The 26,534-nt window shown below is 41.5% G+C and overlaps 2 protein-coding genes and 1 long non-coding RNA gene across 4 annotated transcripts in view; 2 read left to right on the top strand and 1 right to left on the bottom strand.

Moving 5' to 3' along the window:
• On the top strand, positions 1–5,099 carry LOC138965403 (zinc finger protein 37-like). The gene is made up of 2 exons (XM_070337542.1): positions 1–400; positions 1,791–5,099. Exons 1-2 carry the CDS (start codon positions 104–106, stop codon positions 3,390–3,392), a joined length of 1,899 nt encoding a protein of 632 aa, XP_070193643.1. The 5' UTR covers positions 1–103; the 3' UTR covers positions 3,393–5,099.
• A 3,607-nt stretch (positions 5,100–8,706) lies between these two features.
• The window catches only part of LOC138965405 (zinc finger and SCAN domain-containing protein 26-like), a 122,801-nt gene continuing 104,973 nt past the window's right edge, over positions 8,707–26,534 (bottom strand). Inside the window, exon 4 of one of the 2 annotated variants that reach the window (XM_070337548.1) lies at positions 8,707–9,542. In XM_070337548.1, coding sequence (XP_070193649.1) covers positions 8,949–9,542 — 594 coding nt within the window. In that variant the 3' untranslated portion in view covers positions 8,707–8,948. Of the gene's footprint in view, positions 9,543–24,250; positions 25,841–26,534 lie in introns of those variants that run through there. The other variant, XM_070337547.1, reaches the window with a different exon arrangement.
• On the top strand, positions 16,232–19,543 carry LOC138965411 (uncharacterized). Its single transcript, XR_011455444.1, has 2 exons — positions 16,232–18,647; positions 18,937–19,543. It is a non-coding gene; the product is annotated as an uncharacterized lncRNA (long non-coding RNA).

Below are 26,534 nucleotides of genomic sequence, written 5' to 3'. Positions count from 1 at the left end.
ACCATTGAAGGCTGGTCCCAAGGGTTCAAATTCTCGGGAGAAAGTGAAGCGTCTTGTTTGCAGTGTGCCAGGCTGCCCTTATGCAACAAACTGGACCCATGAAATGAAATTTCATATCAGGAAACATGACAGATTTGGACCTCTGTTGAATCTGGTTGAGAAGAAAGCCAAACCTATTCAGCAATGCAAGGTGCCATCCTGCCCTTTTGAAACAGACAGAAGCAATGATCTGAAGAAGCACATGGCTAGACATGACAAGTACGGACCCCAGTGGCGGTCTGTCCTGAAGAGGCACATGCCTCTCCAACATTGCAGTGTACCAGCCTGCAGCTTTTCAACCACAAGGTCTCAAGACATACGGAGACACATGAGAAGACACGATAAAGGAACTGTGCCACTGGTAAGCAAATTGTTAAGAATCCTCTGTGTATCTTAATTCTTATACTGATCTTACTACCATAGAACCCCCTCCCCTCCCCTTTCCCACCCTGGAACCTTTTTTACCCCCCCCCCCCCCAAAAAAAAAAATCAAAAAACAAGAAAGGTAGGTTGTTGGAACGTTTTTATTGACAAAACAATACATTCACAAATATATCGACCCAACCATCTTAAGTGCACAGACAAACAATAACGAAAACTTATCTGGCTGATTTTTTCTTCCGCCTGCCATGAAGCCGCAAGCGAATGAATGATTATGTAACTTCATTTTCGGGACTGTGGCTCTATCCCATCTCTCCCCCTTTCCCCGTCGCGATATAACCTTCGTGGTTGAAAACGACGTTAAACACCAAATAAAGAAAGAAAGAAAGAAAGAAATTTTCGGGACTAAATGGCTCTTTGTTGTTCTAGGCATAACCTATATTTTTTACTCCCCTGAGTAAATGGGACTTATATCGGAAGTCTATATTATTAGATATGAGGACAATGACTGCGCTGGACTTAAAACGATAAGAAATCTGACCACAATGCACCTGAATGAATGGGACATTTGGGCCATTTAATCAGATAATGACGGATGTCCGACTCATAACAACATCTCTGAGTGTAGGAAAACACACGTGCTTAGCAAACACTTCCAGTGATCAGTAAGCCATCAGCGGTAAAGCGTGGCTCTGTTGTGCACATTTTCGAGAAGAAAAAAAATAATAAAAAATATTATTGAGCGCACACTACATTACTTACACATCAGAATATAGTTGACCGAGAGTGTGTACATTCGCAGCCTCATTTTGAAAAGCTTGTCCGAGTAAAAAGGGATCTTAGTCTTACTCTAACTTTTTTCAATTCCATCCAAATCTGAAATAACTAAGTGTTATGTTATTTTCTGTGTTTTTATTGGAAAAATGTGTCCTAACCTAAAATCCTGTACCCCAACAAATGATCTTTGGTGTTTCTAACAAAAACACCAGTGCGTAGAAGTGAGAAGCTTTGTTCATGTCCCACTTTCAAGCGCCATTTTGAGACCATGCTTCGATAAACAAAAATTTTAAACAAATTCACAAACATAACTTTTTTTGCAAACACGTTTTATTTCATCAGACAAAGTTGTCATAAATTGCATGAAAACATCAACTGAGTCCAAGGCTTTGTGAGAGTAAGTTTATAGACCAGCAAAGTTAGTCACTCACTGATTCTGTAACTGTTACCCAGTATCATGGACGTGCACATACCAATATTTCAGCATGTAACTGCCTTCCTCGGGATGGTATGGAAAAGAAGGGATAATGTATTATTATTCTCAACTATTTGAGGGCATATTTACTTTTGACATAATATACTCATTCTTTCAGGACATACCAAAGAAACGTGATCCAGTTGATTCACCTGCTACAGGAAACCTTGACACAAGTAATTCAAGTGCTCCAAAGGACCTTGACACAAGTAATCCAAGTGCTTCCGGGAACCTTGACACAAGTAATCCAAGTGCTTCCAGGAACCTTGATAGTAATGAACTAAGTGTTGAAGTGAATCTTGATCCTGAGGGTTTCAGAGCTCAGATGAAACCAGATCCAACTGATTTTTCTGCTTTTGTTGACCCTCATCCAAGAGATTTAAGTGGTCAGGAGATCTTTGATCTGAATGATTTTGGTGTTGAGGTTAAACCTGATCCCAGTGATTCAAGTGCTCAGGAGAAACCTGGTCCAAGTGCTCAGGAGAAGCATGATTCAAGTAATACAACTTCTCAGGAGAAGCCTGAGTCAAGTGATACAACTTCTCAGCAGAAGCCTGAGTCAAGTGATTCAATTTCTCAGCAGAAGCCTGAGTCAAGTGATACAACTTCTCAGGAGAAGCATGATTCAAGTGATACAACTTCTCAGGAGAAGCATGATTCAAGCGATACAACTTCTCAGCAGAAGCCTGAGTCAAGTGCTACCAGTTCTCAGGAGAAGCCTGAGTTAAGTGATTCAAGTTCTCAGGAGAAGCATGATCCGAGTGAGTCAAAAGCTCACGAGAAATGTCATGCAAGTGATTCAAGGGCTAAATACAAAGCCAAACGTTACCGATGCAATGTTCCATTGTGCACTTTTGCAACAAACAGAGTCCATGAAATGCTGCATCATATGAAAAGAAACCAAAGACATGGACCGCAGTCTGGTGCGGTGGAGAAACAAGCCAAACTGCCACAATGTTGCAAGGAACCAACATGCTTTTTTGCAACGACTAACCCCAATGACATGAAGAGACATATGGAGTGGCACACAAAGAGGGCGAGGCAAGAAAGGTCACCCAAACCGTTCTGGATCCCGCATGCGGAGCGTTCGTACCGGAATGGATGCCAGGTGTTGCATTGTCGCGTGGGGGACTGCACCTATACCTGCTACACCACCTCGCACAACTTGCTCAGGCACATGCACAACAGACACTCCTCTTTCATGGCCAACATAGAAATGCCTTTGAAGGCCAGAAAGGGGCCAGCCCAGACCACCATCTCTCATTTGTGCGACCAGTGTGGTATGGCCTACAAAACGGAATCTGGATTAAGGTTGCACAAGGAGAAGGTGCATATGGGCTACTCCCGCTACCGTTGTGAAAAATGTGATACTGGGTTCGTCACAAAAGGCCATTTTTCTCACCATATGTTGCAGCATGAAGACGTCACGTGCAGTGTGTGTGGGGAAACATTGCCTGGCAAGAAAGAGCTTCAGTTGCACATGAAAACCACCCATCCTTCGCCAACACATCTCGCTTGTGAGGAGGAAGGTTGCCTAGCAGTATTTTCACAAAAAAGCCAACTAACGCGACACATACTGTCTAAACACAAGGGGAGGAATTTTGTGTGCCCTGTGTGCGGCCTCACGCTGACCTACTCATTCACCCTCATTCGCCATATGAGAACATGCCATAAAATGACGGTACCCTTGCAAAGACCTGGTGTAAGGAAAAGGCGATAACCTTGCAAAGATCTCATGTCAAAAAAAGGCGATAACCTTGCAAAAATCTTGAGCAGTACGACTGTGGAGCCCACTCTACTCCTTTTGTCAGGGCTGAGTTGTGGTCTAGAACGATATTTTCACAAAAGACTATCAATGAATTTTTAACCTCATTCATAAATCCTTATTTAAAAAATTATTATAAATTCAACTGTAGTCTTTTGTCAAAATATCGTTCTATATGATTGTAGATAAAAGTCTTGTGTATCTTTGTGCTAAATATTAAGCATTTCTGATGTATGATGTTGCCGTTAAACCGTTTCCTAGAAATCCGAAATGGCGCTGTTTGTGCAAGTTTCCATAGCAACGGCAATCTACGTCCTTTAGTTTTCGCAAATTTTTCTTTTTTTTTATATATAAGTCACTTCAATAACTACCCAGAAAACTAAGTTACTCCATGTATTTTCCAAGTTTTATTTTGGTCATTTTAGTGCCGCACATTGACAGATCTAGATCAAGTGTCTTGCACTCTTGCACCGTGTCAGCTATGCTTACCGTGTGTGTGTAGGCCCCTATGTGTGACGGAGTGATTGAGTTTGTGTTACTGTTTGTTGATTTCTTATGTGAGCCTTGAAGGCTTCGCCTCTTGTTTTTCTCGCTCTCTCTCTCTCTCTGTATACTATGTCTTTGTCTGTGTCTCCCTCTGAGTCTCTCCGCTTCTGTCTCTCTATGTATGTCTCTGTCTGTGTGTGTGTGTGTGTGTGTGTGTCTCGCTCTCTCTCTCTCTCATCCGACTCCTGGCACACAGGTCAAAGCAGAGGTTAACTTGAGTGCACGTGTACCTAGCAGGAGGGGGGTGATTCGGGTCAGAAGTGGGGTAAAGCACTTTGGTCTTCAGTCTTTGGGTTATAGCTTTCAGTGGAGAAGACGCCAACATGAAATTGCACTATGCTCTACATGTGTACTATTTATTGTCCTTGTCTATTGGACACGAAGAAGGGAAGCTACAATCGCCCCAGGCCATATATACTCTTTGTTTCCTGAGCCTGGACCATTGAGACGGTTACCTCATAGATCTGTTCATTCTTCTGTTTGTCGGTGTCAAAAGTTATACCCCCATTCCACACAACTGTTCTTTGTCCCGTTCCCGTACCAACCAAGGAATGCTGCCATAACAATGGAACGCTCCGCAAACGGCCGTTTTTGGCATCTTTCAGCAGCGTCTGACCATAATGGCAGCCGTCCTTTGTCGGTAAGGGAACGGGACCTAGAACGGATGTGTGGAATGCGGGTATGACAACTCAGTGTGTGAGAGCGCTACCGTTGCGTTACCGTTGGCGTTGTTTTAAGTTCCTTTAACGATCCAAGCGTTCCGTTACCGATGGGTTGAGGTTCCAGTACCGTTCATTCTGATCGGGAGGGGAACTGCTAAAAATTTGAACATGCAGCCCAAACTCAGCCGTCCCTTCCGACCCTACCGTTCAAAGCAGTTCCATTAACGATCAGTTACGTTCATTGCGGTTCTGTCCCGATCCCTCCCGTGCCCGCACCGTTCCATGGTCGGTACAGGAACAGGACCTAGAACGGTTGTGTGGAAAGGGGGTATAAGACTCGACCACTTGGCTTATGGTGGAGACAGATGGAAGATCTCTGGATATAATTGAAGAGGAGTAGTCTTCCTTTTAGAAAAATGTGTACTCTGCCTTGCAGATTACAAATTTGTGCTGTCGGGGCTGGGTAAAGGGAGTGGAGGGTAAGGGGGTGGGGGGTGGGTAAGCGAGGGGTAAGAGAGACGAAAGAAAACTGCACAGGGAAAATTCACTGCCTGAAGTATTCAATGAAGCCACACACAAAAAAAAGAAATTACCATATATGCAGGTTTTCAATTCATAATTTTGCAAAGTATCTGCACAAGCATGTGTGCCTCTGTGAGTATGTTCGTGGTTGCTTTCATGGGACACTGCCTGTATCCTCAGGAATTTGAGGATTTCTTTTATCTCTCTTTTTCTGACACCGTTGATTTAACGTCATTTTTACAGGACAGTTTTTTTTCCTTTCAGTTATAAGTTGTAGTAGTTTGACTTTATTGTTTTAGGACAAGTAGAGCTCATTCACCAGTAGCAAAGATTCCCCCCGTGGGTTAGGGGGAAGAATTTACCCGATGCTCCCCAGCATGTCGTAAGAGGCGACTAACGGATTCTGTTTCTCCTTTTACCCTTGTTAAGTGTTTAGAATATAGTCAATGTTTGTAAAGATTTTAGTCAAGCAGTATGTAAGAAATGTTAAGTCCTTTGTACTGGAAACTTGCATTCTCCCAGTAAGGTCATATATTGTACTACGTTGCAAGCCCCTGGAGCAAATTTTTGATTAGTGCTTTTGTGAACAAGAAACAATTAACAAGTGGCTCTATCCCATCTCCCCCGTTTCCCCGTCGCGATATAACCTTCGTAATTGAAAACAACGTTAAACACCAAATAAAGAAAGAAAGTAGCAAAGACTCACTCAGTCAGTCAGTGTGCCTGAGTGTGTGTGATGGGGGAGGGGGGGGGGGGGGAGGGACTCTCCCGTGACCGGCCACCTGCAATGTACGGACAGGTTTGCACTGGCCCAAGGGTGTCCGTTCATGAGAGGGACTGCCGCTGTAACAGCAAAGCTAGTGTGAAACATAAGTAATCAATTTATCCACTTGACTATATTCACAACAGGGACCTATCACTCTTCTTTGTATGTTTTTATGCCTACGGATTTTCAAATACTCTACAACACATGTAACCCAAATTCAACATGTGCCCGTACAATACCGCTTCTTTTATGAAAACATTGCTTCGGCCATGTTGATTTTAATCAACCAATTTTCTTGTCCTATTTGGAATGGAGTCCAACTTTTGGATGGTTTTCACAAGGATATTATTTGTAAATGGTGAAGCCTGATGTCTCTCTTTATGTAGGGCTTACTTTTTGTTCTCATTTGACTATTTTTGGTGTGTGGTTTGTTTGTTTAAACTTGGTAAACTGTGTGGAAGCGCGAGTGTTTTCAGCACATGACTGTGGGTGTATATGATAGTATCATACCGTATGACTGTGGGTGTATATGATAGTATCATACCGTATGACTTTGGGTGTATATGATAGTATCATACCGTATGACTTTGGGTGTATATGATAGTATCATACCGTATGACTTTGGGTGTATATGATAGTATCATACCGTATGACTTTGGGTGTATAAATGATAGTATCATACCGTATGACTTTGGGTGTATATGATAGTATCATACCGTATGACTGTGGGTGTATATGATAGTATCATACCGTATGACTGTGGGTGTATATGATAGTATCATACCGTATGACTTTGGGTGTATATGATAGTATCATACCGTATGACTTTGGGTGTATATGATAGTATCATACATTGTACCGTATGACTTTGGGTGTATATGATAGTATCATACAGTATGACTTTGGGTGTATATGATAGTATCATACCGTATGACTTTGGGTGTATATTATAGTATCATACCGTATGACTTTGGGTGTATATGATAGTATCATATCGTATGACTTTGGGTGTATATGATAGTAGCATACCGTATGACTACATGTATATTATCCCCCCGCGGGTTAGGGGGAAGAATTTACCCGATGCTCCCCAACATGTCGTAAGAGGCGACTAACGGATTCTGTTTCTCTTTTTACCCTTGTTAAGTGTTTCTTGTATAGAATATAGTCAATGTTTGTAAAGATTTTAGTCAAGCAGTATGTAAGAAATGTTAAGTCCTTTGTACTGGAAACTTGCATTCTCACAGTAAGGTCATATATTGTACTACGTTGCAAGCCCCTGGAGCAATTTTTTGATTAGTGCTTTTGTGAACAAGAAACAATTAACAAGTGGCTCTATCCCATCTCCCCCCTTTCCTCGTCGCGATATAACCTTGAACGGTTGAAAACGACGTTAAACACCAAATAAAGTAAAGAAAGACATGTATATTACATTACATTAATGCGATCTATTTATGGTTTATCTTTTGTTCATTATTTTTTTAATTACTGCATAAAGATATATATATACGTATATATATATGTGGGGTCAGGTTCACTCTCACTCTCTCAAAATCCCACTGACAGGGTGGCAGGGTTCATTGATTTATTTCAAACCCCACTTAGCACACAATGGCCTGGAAACATAATACAAAAATTGTATTAAGTTTCAGGAAACAACAAGTCATGAAAATAGGCAATAAAATCAAAGTAATGTTATGAACAAGAAGAGCAGAAATATTTACATAATTATTCACAACACCATAAGTACTAGAGCAAAGAGTGACAGAACACAACATACTTCAGTCCTAAAAACAGCATGAACAAACCTTGACTAGAAAGTCAAATGCAAATAACCTAAGTACGGTAGGTTCAAGCTGCTATCAGAGTTTCTAGCACAACAGAACACAAGCTTATAGAAAGACAATGTGTAAAGTGTAAACTCTCAATCTCATTCCTCACAACATCACTGACAAGTTACTTGATGCCAGGATCACCAAGGGACTGTTGGGTATGGGTTGTACATCATTTACTCTAGCGCTTAACCGGTGAACAAGATCCAGTGCCTAATGTTTATATGACACTAGCAGTTAAGCCCGGCTTCGCCCGGGAGTAAGCGGAGCCCTGTAGCAATTTAAGACGCTCGCTATCCCATTATCATTAGCTTTACCTCCTTTGTTTGGATACAAAAAAAGAGTTATCTCCCTTACCTTCTAGAAATTTCCGGAACTGTCCAGTTAATTTTTCTTTCTTCATTTCTTCCCCTCGTAGGAGCAATAGCGAGTCTCTAATATCACTGGCATGATGTGCTTGCTACAGGTGAACAGTAGGCACTGAACTGGTCTTGCACCATATAGGCTGTATTCAATAAATGGGAGGTCCATAATCTGAGAAAGGAAACAATGAATCAAGAAACTAAAACCCAGGTGCACATCTGCGGCACCTCGGGAGTGTACGTGCACACTATCTTGTTCCTGCCTCTTGCCATCTCAGAGGCTTTACCTCCTTTGTTTGGATACAAAAAAAGAGTTATCTCCCTTACCTTCTAGAAATTTCCGGAACTGTCCAGTTAATTTTTCTTTCTTCGTTTCTTCCCCTCATAGGAGCAATAGCGAGTCTCTAATATCACTGGCATGATGTGCTTGCTACAGGTGAACAGTAGGCACTGGACTGGTCTTGCACCATATAGGCTGTATTCAATAAATGGGAGGTCCATAATCTGAGAAAGGAAACAATGAATCAAGAAACTAAAACCCAGGTGCACATCTGCGGCACCTAGGGAGTGTACGTGCACACTATCTTGTTCCTGCCTCTTGCCATCTCAGAGGTATGGCGACCACAGACAGACACACACACACACAGACAGACACTCTCTTTTATTTATATGTATAGATAGTCTGTTGGGCTTCTTCCTTCCGAGTCATGAACTGGGGCCTTTTTAACGTTTTAAGTTCAGCGAGTGGAGTTTTAGGTAGAGCGTGAGGCTTGATAAAGGCACTTCTTGTGACCTCATGACTAGACAGCTGGCGTTTTTATTCACTGCTTAGATGCCATGGGACAACTTTTATTTTGATGGCGCAACAATGACTGTCGCTGCTTGAAGTAACTACGACAAAGGGGGCACTGAAACTGGGGGTTCTTGTCGTGGGTGTGCATGTGTTGCCGAAACAATCGTGCTGACGGAAATGTACCGTCGCATATACTGCAGGCATGAATAAGTATGGGTGCTTTCTTGCACACGTGGCGAGTCAGATTCCTCCTGTCTTGGTACGATCGGTTACATTTGGCGCATTGGTGTGGCTTAACGCCGGCATGAGCACTAACATGGCTGTGATATTCGGTTACATTCATGTAGGTCTTTTCACACAACGTGCAGCGGTATCTTGGTCCCGATTCAAAGGCGTGTTTCTGTCGCCTGTGTTCGGTGAGAGCTTTGGAACGTTGAAAGCTATGGCCACATTCTTGGCACAGATGGCGCTGGGGGTTTTGAGATTTCCGAGGCTTTGACGTCAGTATCGGCAAACACATAGCCTGAGCTTGGTCTGGAACATCATGAAAAGGATGTGTTTCCTCCACCACCTCGCTGGCATCCACTGGGAAACTGTCCACTGTGACGGCTGAGATCTCCATCTGCAATCAAATATGGGCATTGTGTTTATAATGGTTTCTGGACGAAGAATATAGTAGACCAAATGTATTTTCTGCGGAACATTTTTATACCAAGAAAATCATAAATAAAGAAATCCGCCCAAATTCCGATCTATCAGTGGCTTAATTCTTGATTGCATAATGACCTTCCTATTCAAGCATGTACAAATAATTTGTTTTATTGACAGTGAAGCTTGAAGAGGGCGGTCATTATGCAATCAATGTTTTAAGGGACAGGCCTATGGAGGTCTCCCTTTTGCGTACTTCGGAGCGGTGTCACGTGATACGCAGAAATGGGTTGGAGGGCAAGAAGCGGAACGGCTAGTAGCGTCAGTGCGCCGCTCGATGATTCGGGAGTGTTTTAATTGAATAATGTCAAAATCAGGAACAAAAACGGTCGACTAGCCAAAAGAGAAGTACATTACATCATTGAGTGACGTTGCTAAAGTGCGATACTTGGAGAAATTGACCGAAGCTCTTTAGTTTCAGATTACATATAATTTCTGCTTCAGTGTGTGTGCATGAGTTTTCATTTTGTTATTATTTAAGAACTTATAGTTCTATTTCTAACTTTGTATGTTTATGTGTGAAGCTCTTTAGTTTTAGATTACCTATTATTTCTGCTTCAGTGTGTGTGAGTTTTCATTTCATTGTTATTCGAGAAATGGTATTTCTAACTTTGTATGTTTATGTTTGGAGAAGCGATTCTTTTTTCCTTTTTGGGATCAAGTCTGGTGTCTGCTTTAGTGCTTACTTTGATATTACCTTAGAACATTTATTGTGAACCTGTAAATGTGTAATGTGTGTGTGTTTTTTTTGTTCTTCTTTTTTATTTTTTCTATTTCGTTTTACTTTAGTGCTGCTGAAGACAGTAACTAAAAATTTCCCTGAATTCAGTGTTACGAGTTTTTTGTTTTTAATTTTTATATATATGTTGACAATGACAGTTCAGTTAAATAAAGCGTTGAACACATTATATGTATTTTAATTTTTACCAATCTGTCACTCTGTGAATGTGAAGCTGGTGTGAGTGTGATATTTAACACATTACTTTTGATTTGTACCTAATCTCTGCCTTTGTTAGCTCCAGTAGGTGTGTTTTCAACAGTTTTGTTCAATTTTGTGAAACGTTACTGTTTTGAGACAAACCAGACACATATTTTTCCGTTTAGGACAGCTGGGCTCAACATATTAACTTTGTTGACTAAACAAAGGAGCCATTACACAGATACACACTCATTCTGACAATCACTCACCAGATTCTTCACAATTAAGAAATGTCTCAGATAAGACACACGCAAGCTTTAAAAAAAAAGTCTTCAGAACAAAAACGTTACTGCAACAACAATGTATTTATTAGTTCTTACTAAAATCACATGCTTCAATAAAAAAAAAAGGATAAACTGTACAGACATGCTATTAAACCAGCACTGATTAAGGCACACACTTGGAGTCAAAAAGCTATGGCATCAACATAAGCAGTGTTGAATCTGTTTCAAATTGCACACTTCAGTCAAAAAGCTATGGCATCAACATATGCAGTGTTGAATCTGTTTCAAATTGCACACTTCAGTCAAAAATCACATGTCTGACAATGAGTGAATTAGTGTTTCCAATCAATGAACGGTAACTGTTTACATATAAAAACTGACAAAAAAGTGAGAAAAAAAAAGAAAAGAACTGTACACACACACACTTGGCATCAGATCTCAAAATCAAATAAGGAATAGTGCTGAGTCTTGAAAATGCTTTGAATTATACACACTTGAGCCAGGAAGCAAAAAAAGGAACTACACTCATGCCAGCCAGCACAAGTCATACAGATACTGTACACAAGTCAAATCAATACTGTGTTTCAGGTTTGGCATCCACATAAACAGTTTTGTTTCTGTTTTAAATCACACACTTGTCAATAAACTATACAGACATGCTAACCAGCATTGATTAAGGCACACACTTGAGTCAAAAAGCTATGGCATTAACATAAGCAGTGTTGAATCTTGTTTCAAACTGCACATTTCAGTCAAAAAGCGAGAGAATCGGTGTTTCAATCATTAGCAAAATTAATACTGCTGTTGAGGTTTGGAATCAATGAACAATAACTGTTCACACATCAATACTGTCAAAGTGTAAAAAGAAAAGAACTGTACATGCACCCACATACTAAGCATCATATCTCAAGATCAAATAAGGAACAGTGTTGAGCCCTTGAAAATGTTTTCAATAATACACACTTCAGTCAGAAAGCAAAAACAAAAAAGTAACTACACACATTCCTGCCAGCACAAATCATATAGATACATAAGTAAAATTAATACTGTTTTTCTAGTTTGGCATCCACAGAAGTTATGTTTATGTTTTTCCTGTTGATTTTTTTCAGCCACGCTCTCCTTCTTTTCTCCAGTAAATCTCGGTGTCTTCCTCCAGCGTCGACTTTCGGAATTCTGAAAAATGCAAGAGCATTTTCCTGTTGCTTCGGCTTGTGCAACCGATTATGCAACAAGTATTCACCATCTTGAATGAAATTTAGCCAAATCGTCGACGCAAATACGGAATCGCCGCAGCGAAACTTCGCGATCGGCACCACGCTTCCATGTTTTCGCTAAGCGGCGCGGTGGCTTCTTGCCCTCCAAGCCCCGGTGCGCACGAAGTGATGACGTCAATAGGGAGACCTCCATTGCATGACCTATAGACATTGCGGAACCGAGGTCCCTGCAGCTCAGTCCCCGGCCTCGGGACAAGTGGACAGACAAACACAGATCCCCAAGTACGGTCCCAACCGAAAACAGAATGCTACACACTTTGAGGGAGCATAATTAACACGTTTATTAGTATTACTGGCCGCAATGCACAGCAGCAATTGCGCAAATAGTGCCTCGGTACACAGCCCACAATGGCCAAGATGTGCAGCAACAAAATCTTTCAGTGGCGGTAGATACAGTCAAGAAGTATGATCCAGCCACGTGACTTTAGATAACACCGCTTGAGCCAGATGTCAACAAATAACCAATAATTACATTCCATGTTTGATAAGCTTGATTTTCTGTAATAACTGTGGAAAATCAAAATGTACACATACTTTACTGTAAAAGCATAAATACTCGAAGCTCAGCGTTCACAAATGATGACGGCATGCTTTAACACCTTAGGTCGAAGTACAAACGCCAGTTATGTGATAATAAGTCATTTTGGAGAAAACGGAGACGATTTTGTGCAGAAACTCACCCCGCGTGTTGCTCGGCCGCGATGCACAGCAAGGTGCCGCGGCTATTCGTCAGTGCAGCGGAGGTACCGGGGTGAAACACACCAGAGTTAATTGTTCGTCCCGATCGCAGGATAAAGCGTGGTATATATATATCCAGGGTGTCTAAAAAAAAGTTACCCGATTTTCTTTCAATACTACAGACAAGTCAGTAACTTTATTGAAATCATTTTTGCGTGATATTGTAGTCGGTTCATAGAAGTTGTGTCCCCCCAGTTCACAGCTTTCAGTTGAGATCGTCTGTTTCTTTACTGACACCACGTGATCAATGTAGCCACCCCGTTTTCCAATGACAGACTGCATCCTCATTGCCATATTGTTCATTACATTGGGGAATGTTTCCTGTGGGATGTTCTGGATTTCTCGTAGAATGTATGCCTTCAGTTGTTTTAGGTTTCTTGGTCTGGGGTACATACTAGCGTATTAGCTTACATATTAGTTTTTCCATTTCAGTCTCGGGAATTGATGTTTCAATGTCTTTGTGGGTATGTACTTTTTTTTGAGACACCCTATATATGCTCCGCCTCGTTTTGAAAAGCTTGTCAGAGGAAAATGTGCTCTTACTCTACCAAACCGCTGACAATCCTGGCTGAGTTATTTCCCAAACATTGTCTTGTTGCCATGACACACAAACTCATTGAAATCCCCTTGTTAAGTGTTTCTTGTGTAGAATATAGTCAATTTTTGCAAAGGTTTTAGTCAATTAGTATGTAAGAAATGTTAAGTCCTTTGTACTGGAAACTTGCATTCTCCCAGTAAGGTAATATATTGTACTACGTTGCAAGCCCCTGGAGCAAATTTTTGATTAGTGCTTGGTGTGAACAAGAAACAATTGACAAGTGGCTCTATGCCCTCTCCCCCCTTACCCTGTCGCGATATAACCTTCGTGTTTGAAAACGACGTTAAACACCAAATAAAGAAAGAAAGAACAAACTCTTTGAAGATTATTACTTAAGTGTTTTACTAATAATATTTTCCAACTTACTACTATATATTTTGTTTATTACTTTGTTTTTTTACCAACCTTTTTCACCAAGTATATCATTTATGATAAATGAAGTAACTAACAAAATGAATTGAATAAAGTGTTTTTGAACATTATCCGCATGGATTTGTGCATAAATACTTTTGGTGTGAAAACAAAACGTCCTGTATACGGTGTGTGTGTGTGTGTATGTATGTGTGTGTGTGTGTGTGTGTGTGTGTGTGAACTGTGAGCTCAGTTTGCATGATATGACATATCTTTACTGTTCACTTCTTGTGTATTGCAACAGGTTTCTTACACTACATGAACATTTCAGTGCACACACGCACGCGCGCACACACACACACACACACACACACAAGCCAAAAGCAAAAATCCATTAGAATTATTGGCCAATATAACATACTGAACAAGGTTTTCATACAACATGAAATTGAATTACCTTTAAAGAAAAATGATTTTTAACACCTAGTCAAGTATACATTTTATTTTTTTTAACAGCAGGCAGAAATAAAAACTAAATCAATAAATCTACAATTAAGAAAGAAATCATAATGTACATGTGAGCTTGGGAACGACAGTTATGGTACACATGCACTCTGGTGCATCCGTGTGAACTCGTGGTACCTCTATACTATCGGGGATTCATTAAGGTTTCCGAGACTGAGTTTTATTTCTATTGAATTGGTCTCGCGGAATAGCCGATTCTAAAATTTGCATATGTAAAACGATCGCTTTTTTAGTACAAGCCTCTGGAGTAAATTTTGTGATTAATGTTTTTGTGAACAAGAAACAATTGACAGGTGGCTTTGTTCCATCTCCCTTTTTCCCTCCGCCGCGATGTAAAGTTGAATAGTTGAAGGTGACGTTAGGCACTAACTAAAGAAAGTGGGGCTGCCTGACACCCCTCGAGTTGAATGGGTTAATCTTGTGACACCGGTGCACAGGATGTGAACGCTAAAACTGTGCTTTTGCTTGGAATCTTTGAGGGAAAAAGACGTGTATTTGGTGCGGCGTGTTTTCAATGCCGTTGTGACATGTCTGTCACGGCCGGAAATCTTTCCGGAATGTGAGGATTCTTTTGCTGGTAGGTTAAAACAATTTTCTTTCTGTAAATGGGTAGGCGGTGAAAAGAATAGTATGTTGCTTGGGGGGAGGATATATTTGAATGTTCAAGTAGATTGTTTTGTGAGTTGAGATGGTGGGGAAGATTTTTGAGTGTGAATGTTTTAGAAGACCGTCGTTTGAGAACACGGTATTGTAGGCATGTTATTTGGTAGGAATGATGTGTTTTGTTGGCTCACGTAAGTGTAGCCTATGCGATCGTAACTTTGTCTGTCTGTGCGTGCGTGCGTGCGTGCGTGCGTGCGTCTGTGCGTGTGTATGTCTGTGGTAGAAACTCTAACATTTGAAGACGTCACATTACATTGACGTCACATTATGACGTAAGAGGGTTAGACGTCACGCGAAGGAAGTACTGAAAGTCTCGGTCATTATTATTTTGAGCGCGCCGAGACTAGTTGGCAGTCGTGTCCTTGTAACATGCAGACAGACAGATCTAGATCTAGTGTCTCGCTTTCTTGCACAGTTTCACCTATGCTCTTTCTGTGTGTGTGTGTGTGTGTGTGTGTGTGTGTGTGTGTGTGTGTGTGTGTGTGTGTGTGTGTGTGACGGAGTGATTGAGTTTGTGTTACTGTTTGTCGATTTCTTACGTGAGCCTTGATGGCTTCGCCTCTTGTTGTTTAATGAGTTAGCTTGTGGTAGTTGAAATTGTTGATTTGTTTACGTATGCTTACGGCGTGCATTCTGTGGTTTTCAGGATGGCCGAGTGTGCGACGGGGTTTCAGTAGACGGGGTTTAGTTAGGTCTTTTTCTTTTTTAGTGGGTCGTAGATTTGTTTTTATAGACTAGGTTTTGTTAGTGAAGAGTAGTTAGATTTAGTGGAGAGATTTTGGTCAGATTTTGTTAGAGTTTTTGTAGATTTGGTTTTTTTTAAAGAATTGTTTTTTTAGGTTGTTTTTTTTAGATTTCGTTTGTGTAAATTAGAGTCTCATTGTGGGTTTTTTTGGATTAAAGTTGAGAGTGAGGATTTAGAGTAGAGTGTAGTTTGGGGAAAGGATTTGGTGTGTTTTAAAAGGGTATCTTTAAGGGAAGAATGTAGTTTTAGAATGAAGAGTGAGAACATTGTTTTTTTTTAAGTTGTTTAGTCCTATATAGTGAAAGTTGTATTTGAAGATAAACCCCCGTTATCCCACATTTTCCCCATTTCATCGTATGGAATAAAAGAACCTGGGTAATATAACTTGTGTCGTCTGCTTTAGTGTTTGAGTTCAGTACGAAAGAGGAAAGTAGATTGGCGCACGGTTACATTTGGCGCTGGCGAGCAGGGCGCACGGTTACATTTGGCGCTGGCCAGCAGGGCACACGGTTACATTTGGCGCTGCGGAGCAAGGGTGGGTAGGGGGTGTTACTGTTAGGGCTAGGATTAGAGTAGGTTAGGGGACCCCGTCGCACAGGGAGAGGATGGCAGGCATGCAGTCCGGACGCGGGCTGGTGTTGAGGAGACGGGCGTGTGAGAAGTTGGAGGGAGTCCGGGCGTGACGTCGACGGATGCGGCTTTGTTGTCAACATTGCCATTTAGTTTGTTAATCCGGGGAAGAAAGGATTACAGTGATTAACATTTCTTTTTACTCTGTTAGTCCACAGAAGGACTTCAACGATTAACATTTCTTCGGACGTTTGTGAAAGACTGTTTGCACACCGTGCAAAGAGACAGAGTTGGGGAGTGGACCAGCCCCGGAAGAGTGTGGTTGATTATGTTGATTTGATATTATGACTGACATGTGTAGTTGTATGTTTGATTACGCTACATGGATGTGATGTGATTACTAACACTTGTGGTTGTATGTATGGGTGTTAGTGTGGTTTTTGTTGCAAGCCGTGTGCTTGGGGCGTGAGTATTGCGCTGTTGATTTGTTTCAAGGATCGAAACATGGTGAACAACATAATGTTGAAATACCGTCATATCATACATATTGGAAGGGAAAAGGATGGTGAAGGAAGGAAGGATTGTGAAGGAAGGAAGGAGAGTGAAGGAAGGAAGGAAGGATTGTGAAGGAAGGAAGGAAGGATTGTGAAGGAAGGAAGGAGAGTGATGGTGAAGAAGAGAAGGATATATATCATAGTAAACTTCATATACTGTAGACAGGGTGCCTGGGACGCATTCAACTTGTATCAGTTTACCACAAGGACGCCCAGAGGTGGTGGTATTTGACGGGTTATATGTTGTCTCTAGCCGATTGTCTACGCACACATACTTTAATTTGTTTGAGTATGGCGTCTCCAGCCTCGTACGCCTCAGGAGCAAAGTATGCTACCTGTAAGGGATTAGATGACCTTTTTCTTCCTTTTTGCTCTCTGCTGTCGTTTGGTTTGTCTTTACTGTTTTCTCCGCTCTCACTTTTACTGTCTCCTCTGCTCTCGCTTTCTATTTTCTTGGTGGTATTTTTTAGAATTTGAGTTCTGGTGCTTATTGATGTCTTTGTTTGAAGACAGTGTGTACACTGGTTTTGTTTATTAGAATTAATATTAGTGGATTTTTGAAATAGATTCTGAAGGATTGTATGGTTGCCTATGAATACTCCTGTTGAATGGTTTAATTGTGATGAGTGACATTAGGTTATTGCTGATTTTTAACTAAAGGTTTGATATTCTGGGTGAGTTTTAAGGACTTCCAGTTTTTTCATTGCCTTGGCAAGTGGTCATTTTGTTAGTTTGAGAAGATTGTGTTTGCCAAGTACAGTTGGGATACAAAGAGGGGACATGCATTGATAAATCGTAAAGGTTGTCAGTATTTTGTTCTGATGTATGCTCAAGAGAGATCAGATGCTTTGATAAATCGTAAAGATTGTCAACATTTTGTTCTGATGTATGCTCAAGAGAGATAAAATATTTGATAAGTCGTAAAGATTATCATTATTGGTTATCTGGCAAGTGGTGAACATAATTCTTTGTAAAGTGAACCATGGAACTGCCTCTGTTAAAGATGAGTTGTGATTTTTTGTCAACTTGTGTGAGTTGGATGTCGACAGGAGATAGGATTATTGGCACTGGAAGGATTATGTGAAATTTGTATTTCAGAACCTATTAGTTTTAGAGAAATATTGTATTAGTCAGTTGATGATTGTTTTTGTGTGAAAGTTTTTGAAATGATTTGAGGATGGAGAATATTATGTTCTTGGGAGGTTAAATATTTTTTTGAATTTTTCTGATTCTGGCATGTCGCCAGGAGACGACAGTCTAAGTTGGGGAGGATGTGAGCTTGGGAACGACAGTTACGGTACACATGCACTCTGGTGCATCCGTGTGAACTCGTGGTACCTCTATACTATCGGGGATCCATTAAGGTTTCCGAGACTGAGTTTCATTTCTATTGAATTGGTCTCGCGGAATAGCCGATTCTAAAATTTGCATAGGTAAAACGATCGCTTTTTTAGTACAAGCCTCTGGAGTAAATTTTGTGATTAATGTTTTTGTGAACAAGAAACAATTGACAGGTGGCTTTGTTCCATCTCCCTTTTTCCCTCCGCCGCGATGTAAAGTTGAATAGTTGAAGGTGACGTTAGGCACTAACTAAAGAAAGTGGGGCTGCCTGACACCCCTCGAGTTGAATGGGTTAATCTTGTGACACCGGTGCACAGGATGTGAACGCTAAAACTGTGCTTTTGCTTGGAATCTTTGAGGGAAAAAGACGTGTATTTGGTGCGGCGTGTTTTCAATGCCGTTGTGACATGTCTGTCACGGCCGGAAATCTTTCCGGAATGTGAGGATTCTTTTGCTGGTAGGTTAAAACAATTTTCTTTCTGTAAATGGGTAGGCGGTGAAAAGAATAGTATGTTGCTTGGGGGGAGGATATATTTGAATGTTCAAGTAGATTGTTTTGTGAGTTGAGATGGTGGGGAAGATTTTTGAGTGTGAATGTTTTAGAAGACCGTCGTTTGAGAACACGGTATTGTAGGCATGTTATTTAGTAGGAATGATGTGTTTTGTTGTTTAATGAGTTAGCTTGTGGTAGTTGAAATTGTTGATTTGTTTACGTATGCTTACGGCGTGCATTCTGTGGTTTTCAGGATGGCCGAGTGTGCGACGGGGTTTCAGTAGACGGGGTTTAGTTAGGTCTTTTTCTTTTTTAGTGGGTCGTAGATTTGTTTTTATAGACTAGGTTTTGTTAGTGAAGAGTAGTTAGATTTAGTGGAGAGATTTTGGTCAGATTTTGTTAGAGTTTTTGTAGATTTGGTTTTTTTTAAAGAATTGTTTTTTTAGGTTGTTTTTTTTAGATTTCGTTTGTGTAAATTAGAGTCTCATTGTGGGTTTTTTTGGATTAAAGTTGAGAGTGAGGATTTAGAGTAGAGTGTAGTTTGGGGAAAGGATTTGGTGTGTTTTAAAAGGGTATCTTTAAGGGAAGAATGTAGTTTTAGAATGAAGAGTGAGAACATTGTTTTTTTTGAAGTTGTTTAGTCCTATACAGTGAAAGTTGTATTTGAAGATAAACCCCCGTTATCCCACATTTTCCCCATTTCATCGTATGGAATAAAAGAACCTGGGTAATATAACTTGTGTCGTCTGCTTTAGTGTTTGAGTTCAGTACGAAAGAGGAAAGTAGATTGGCGCACGGTTACATACAGATAAACAATACATCATAAGATGCAAAACAGATATCTGAGCGCTGAGTGCACATGTTCTGCGCGTTCTTAGAATCCGGTTTCATTCTAGAATGGACCGGGTCCAGGTTGGAATTCTAACCCTGCGCAAGTACAGGGGTGCCATTCTAGAATGAAACCCTTGTTGCTGGTCCATTCTAGAATCGGCCCTGCGCAAGGTTGGAATTTGGGTCCAAGTTGGAATAGTCATTTCAGTTAGACTATCACACAGCCAAAGCCACAAATGTGGATTTTCTGTTTGTTTTTGTTTTTTGTGTGTTTAGTTGGGGTTTTTTTCCGGGTTTTTTACACTTTACTCAAAGACATCGTGAATTGGGATTGTGATGTTCTGAAAGTGATTACGATTTTGAGAGACACTCAGCACTGATCGCTACGAACGGAAATTTCCGGACTGACAGTGTTTTGACGATCTCGCTTGTAACTGGATTTTCTGTTTGTTTTTGTTTTTTGTGTGTTTGGTTGGGGTTTTTTTCGGGTTTTTTACACTTTACTCAAAGACATCGTGAATTGGGATTGTGATGTGATGTTCTGAAAGTGATTACGATTTTGAGAGACACTCAGCACTGATCGCTACGAACGGAAATTTCCGGACTGACTTAATCTTATTCATATACATGAAGAGTTTGAAACGTGGGCATATCACAGTTTGGAAGGTAGGGATTCTGATAGATTAAATAAAAACTGTCAAACTTTTAGGCATGGAATTCCCCTTTGAGAGTATTTGTTGTGGTAGTACTACTACTATGAATTGCTTTCAATGTTTTTCCCATAATATTATAAAACCAGACAAAAGTTGTTGTTGATTTCTGTTTTTGTTAATGTCAACTTTTTTTTAAACCTGTGACAACAGCTCTATAACTCACTCTGTCCTTCTGTTGGTCTGTCTGTCGGTTAGTCGGTCTGACCGTCTGTCTGTCTGTCTGTCTGTCTGTGAAAAAAATTGTCAAAAAACCAGACATTTCCGAGAGGGAGACAGCGCTGACATTGCAAGCGGCCGCAACCGGCTCTCATCACAAAAACAACTGCCCTGCAAACAATACCGCCCTGGTAGTCCCCCTTGCTATGGTCTGCCTTTGTTTATTGCGTACTCAGGAGTGTCAACTTTCTTGACATGACATGACATCGCAAGATCGCCAAAGGATTTTTTTCAGGGGTAGACAAATCAGCCCCATCTTATCAAAGGGAAGGTGCAGGTGGAGATAATTCAAGGGAAGACAACTCTGTCTTACCTACAAACATTACGGCCCCCTTTATTCAAGGGTTTCATTCTAGAATGGCACCCCTGTACTTGCGCAGGGTTAGAATTCCAACCTGGACCCGGTCCATTCTAGAATGAAACCGGATTCTAAGTTCGCGCAGAACACACACAATACAAAATGAAGGGCTTCACTTTCAAACTACTGTACCTTAGTTCACCTTCGCCCGACCGGGTTATCGACTACACACGGAAGACATCGTGGGGCCGTGCGGATATACGGTTCTCAAGAAGGAAAAATATGCATACCCTTCCGTAGACCCATGCTTTCCAAAGAAGCAAACGCGTGCATCCCCTTCCGTAGACGCCGTGGTTAAATTTCCGCGAGAAGTCATTAAATTAAATTATTACCGTGCGGACTAAAGCTTCTCAAAAAAGGAAAAACGTGAATACCATTCTGCAGGCATCGTGGGTCCGTGTGGACCCACATTGTTATGTATTAATTTCGCTCCGCGCGACTTGCTTATTAACTCCAAAATTAAACAGATCGTAGAAAATGATGTTTAAAGCCAATACCTGAAGGTTTGTGACTACTGTTGCTAGTTTTTATGTAAGTTCCTTCAGTCTGGTAAACATGGGTCCGCACGGCCCCACGATGTCTACTGTGTGTAGTCTAAATTTGACCTTTGTTACATTTAGTCAAGTTTTGACTAAATGTTTTAACGTAGAGGGGGGAATCAAGACGAGGGTCGTGGTGTATGTGTGTGTGTGTGTCTGTCTGTCTGTGTGTGTGTGTAGAGCGATTCAGACTAAACTACTGGACCGATCTTTATGTTTTGTCGTCCGCATGTTATACAGATGTTGTTAAAAATAAAACTGTGTATACGAATTAGGCATTTTACTTGCTGTCTGATGGCAACAATCTTTAGCTTTCGTTTAAGGTATAATTTGCTTATATCCGTATGCAGTCAAGCGGTACATGACGTTTTTTTGTAACCTACCCCCTGCGTCATGGCTGCATTTTTACAGAATATGGGTCATGTTACAAAAACGCTTCTCATTCTTAGGTGGTTGGGTTTTGCCATTTGTCGTTTACCGAACTGTGGCTGCAAATAAAACGAACTTTCCAAAAAACATACCGTAAAGTACCTTGTACGCGCCCAGTATCGAGTAAGCGCCCACCCCCCACTTTTAGTCCAAAACCGTGCATAGGGTATAGTACCTTGTAAGCGCCCACCCCCCACTTTACACCATTGAAATCAGGGGAAATAAAAATTCCGCACTTGATCTGCTAGTTTTGTGAATGATTTCCCTTTCTTGCAAACCCTATCACGTGTGTCTGCACGCCTTGGATCTAAACGCCTGCAAGTCAATGATTACAAGATGCCGCGGATCAAATCGTACACCGTTGCATTTAAAGGCACAGTAAGCCTCCCGTAAACCATCACAGATACTGTCAGGCTTTTACACACAGTACAAATGCTCATCAAACGGGAACATCCTAGGTGCCCTACGTAAAGAGCAAGCAATTTTCAAAGAATTTATTTTTGCGTGGTTTATCTTACCCCTGAGCCATCGTGAACCCGTGTGATCCAGTTTCCCTTTTTCACAATGCAGTCGTCAGTTTGTAATTTGAATGGGGCTTGCTGTGAGATTATCTGCAATAGCACGTTATGTACCTGTGACTTTTTACGAAAAAAACGAATGTGATTCATAAGAACTCTAGCGATGGCTTTTGATTGCGACCTTGCGTGACCCTGCTTTCGGGCTTTTCAAACTTTCAAAACTTCGAATTGTACTGATCTTGTCTTGATGAAAAAAGAATTCTTTTATAATTTAAGAATGTTTGTGTAACAAGCTGAGAATTTATTATTTAGATTTTAAAAGTTAGGTCTTGCGCCAAAACGCACCACGGTCCGAATCATTCTGATAATTATCGCTCCACGGCTATCGCCAGTTGAAGGGAAGTAACTCATTTTTGACCTGAGTTCAGGATGGGTCCGATTGAGATGGAGACAATCCGAAAAATTATTTCTTTGAAAATTGCTCGCTCTTTACGTAGGGCACCTAGGATGTTCCCGTTCGGTGAGTGTTCAAATGGAAGCGTGTTTGTACTGTGTGTAAAAGCCTGACAGTATCTGTGATGGTTTACGGGAGGCTTACTGCCCGGGCGTGATTTCCAGTATCATAACAGCCGTCCAGCACCAAAACGAGGCGCCATTGTTGTAGCAGGCCAAGTCCACAAAAATAAATTCTTTGAAAATGTCTCACGCTCGACAGAAAGCAGCCAGGATGTTCCCGTTCGGTGAGCGTTCAAATGGAAGTATGCTTGTACTGTATGTAGACGCTCGGGGAGCTCTGTGATGGTTTACGGGAGGCTTACTGTGCCTTTAAGCTGTCAGCTCTTGACTATTTGGATAATAACGCCAATGGAAATGTGTCGCAAACAGCAAGTGAGTTTGGGGTAGATAGAAAAAGGATACGAGAATGGCGAGAGAATCGCGATACCCTGTTACGTCACCAGGCCGGAAAGGAAAAGAAGAACCGAAAGTTACATGGCGGTCGAGACGTCGGATCAGAAGATCTCTCTCTGATCTCTATCTCTCTCTCTCTGATCTCTCTCTCTGATCTCTCTCTCTCTCTCTCTGATCTCTCTCTGATCTCTCTCTCTCTCTCTGATCTCTCTCTCTCTGATCTCTCTCTCTCTCTGATCTCTCTCTCTCTCTCTCTCTCTGATCTCTCTCTCTCTCTCTCTGATATATCTCTCTCTGATCTCTCTCTCTCTGATCTCTCTCTCTCTGTCTCTGATCTCTCTCTCTCTGTCTCTGATCTCTCTCTCTCTGTCTCTGATCTCTCTCTCTCTGTCTCTGATCTCTCTCTCTCTGTCTCTCTCTCTGTCTCATCTCTCTCTCTCTCTCTCTCTCTCTCTCTCTCTCTCTCTCTCTCTCTCTTCCGAAAACAGTCTTTGGCCAAGTAAAATAGACTGCTGCCTATATCCAGAAGACGTACCCCTTGTTCAAGGGAAACAGAGACACAGTGCGGCCGACAGCGGCACCTCTGTAGACAAGAAAAAGATGCGACGACATTTGTCTCCCCAAGCTTTTTTAATGACAATACGAACAAGAAAAACAATGGAAGATGAACAAAGAAAGAAGATATGATTACGAAGTGATCAAATATCACATTTCTTACTGAAAACTGCTCGTGCATAGGGTGTAGTACCTTGTAAGCGCCCACCCCCTACTTTGGGTCGGAATTGGTGCACAGGGGGGGGGGGGGGGGGGGGGGGGGGTGGGCGCTTACAAGGTACTTTACGGTAATATCTAATGTGACCACCAAAAGTAACCTTTCCACTATAGCCAGCCAGGTGACTACCCGCTCTTCTTGTCAATTTCCCTGCCTTTGCCATGAGCGGTGGACTGACGATGCTACGAGTATACGGTCTTGCTGAAAAATTGCATTGCGTTCAGTTTCATTCTGTGAGTTCGACAGCTATTTGACTAAATGTTGTATTTTCGCCTTACGCGACTTGTTTTTTTAATTACTTCTCGCTGAAATTTAATGATCTGTTAGGACATAAGAGCTTTTTAGGTGTCTGAGGCATTCTTAAAAGCTCATTAAAAAATTCCAACTGGTTTAAGAGATATTTGCAATTAAACACCCTTCTGGGTCCACACGGACCCACGACAATCGGCGAAGGTTTAAAGGCACAGTACGCCTCCCGTAAACCATCGCAGACACTGTCAGGCTTTTACACACAGTACAAACCCCCTTTCTGAGTTTCATTTACACACTTACCGCTTGAAAACATCCTAGGTGCCCTACGTAAAGAGCAAGCAATTTTTACAGAATTAATTTTGCGGATTGTCTGATAACAAAATCGGACGGTGCGTTTTGGAGCTGGACCTAACCAGGGACCTAGGTCTATGGCCTAACTTTTAAAATCTAAATAATAAATTGACAGCTTGTAACCTTGTTACACAAACATTCTTAAATCTTAAAAGAATTCTTTTTTTCATCAAGACAAGATCAGTTCAATTCGAAGTTTTGAAAGTTTGAAAAAAGAAAAGCCCGGAAGCAGGGTCACGTAAGGTCGTGGTTCTCGTAGCAGACGACAGTAATGCCTATCGCCAGTTCCTCGGAACAGTCAAAAGCCATCGCTAGAGTTCGTGTGAATTGCAGCCGTTTGTTGCGTTTAGATTCAGAGGTACATAATAACGTGTTATTGCAGATAAGCTTACAGCGAGTCGCATTGGAAATCACAAACTGACGACTACATTGTGAAAAAAAAAGGAAACTGGATCACACGGGTTCACGATGGCTCAGGGGTAAGATAAACCAAGCAAAAACACTTGAAATTCTTTGAAAATTGTTCGCTCTTTTCGGAGGGCACCTAAGATGTTCTCAAGCGGTGTGTTTGTACTGTGTGTGAAAGCCTGACAGTATCTCTGATGGTTTACGGGAGGCTTACTGTGCCTTTAAATGAATCAAACAGATCATCAAGCAAAAGCATATTACATGTTAAACGGCAAGACATTTTTTTTTGTGACGAAGGATCTGTGACCTGTGGGTGAAACTCTGAAGGCACTTTTCACACCGGTATCTCTTGACACTGTGATTGACTTCATGCTCGTGCAGGTACTTCTTTGTCTTGAACTCTTTGCCACACACACTACACATGAACTTCACATCGGCGAGTATGTGACAGGCGTGCTTGGTAGGGTGAAACGTTCTCTTGGAAGCAAAGCTCTTTCCACATCGCTCACACTTAAAAGGTTTCACCTTCATGTGTCTGTTCACATGCAACTGGAGTTCACCTTCTTTCAGAAACTTTCTGTCGCATAACTGGCAGGGAAAGGGCAAGGCGGGTCCTTTCCCGTGGCCTTCTCTCAGGTGAGCAGTGAGGGTCCTCCGGTGTCTGTAGAACTTGCCACAAAGCGTGCACAAGAACCTCGGCTTGCCTTCGCTGTCAGTGTGTGTTGTCTCTGCTTCTTTGCTCAATGATGACAGCAGTTTCACGGCCTCCGATTCTTTTGTCAATGTTGATGACAGTCCATGAGTATCAGCTGTGGCATCTTCCAAGCGCGTATCCAGATCGCTTGCATCAGGTGGATTACTCTGTAACACAAGAAAGGCAAACATGTCGTATAAGCTCGCTTTGGCAATACTATTGTACCTTTCAGCCGTTTTTGTCTAATTTTCATAATTTTTCCGTCGTTCAAAATAGGAGTTTCACTGCAGCAGTGCCCTTGTAATGTAATAGAGGCCGTCATTCAAACTCTATGACAAGGCGACAGGGGTCCTAAAAATAAAGTTATCTGTGCACTAAGGTTGAGTGGCCTAGCTGCTAACACACACAATAAAAATCCACTTTACTGCGTGAAACCTCAACATTTTCAATGTTGAACTGCCAAATGGGCCCGGTGTGACCATGGCAGACAATTGAAGTAAACCAACTTTAAAACAGTCACGCGGGAGGGTTTTCACTTTTAACCTTCACCGGTTCACGCATTGCTACAGACAAAGAAAGAGTGGTCTGGCCCTATTTTAGGCGCCACTGTGGATAGGAGGGGTTGGAGGGAAATGGGGGAGGAAAGGGTAAATAGGCGGGAGGGGAGTGGTTCTTGCCAGTTATTATTTTTAGCTGGAGCCAGTCTGTAGCAGACAGTACCTGTAATGGAATACAGTGTTTGGACTGCACAGTCCGGAAGATGTGGGCTGTGTACGACCCTAATACTTCACAAGAAAGTTTCAACGTAAATAATGTGGGTCGTATACGAATAGGGATACACTTTTTACCGCCTCTTTGCAG

Source organism: Littorina saxatilis, linkage group LG4, assembly GCF_037325665.1.
Source record: "Littorina saxatilis isolate snail1 linkage group LG4, US_GU_Lsax_2.0, whole genome shotgun sequence".
NCBI classification, from domain to species: Eukaryota; Metazoa; Mollusca; class Gastropoda; order Littorinimorpha; family Littorinidae; genus Littorina; species Littorina saxatilis.
This window is presented reverse-complemented; position numbering and strand designations above follow the sequence as displayed.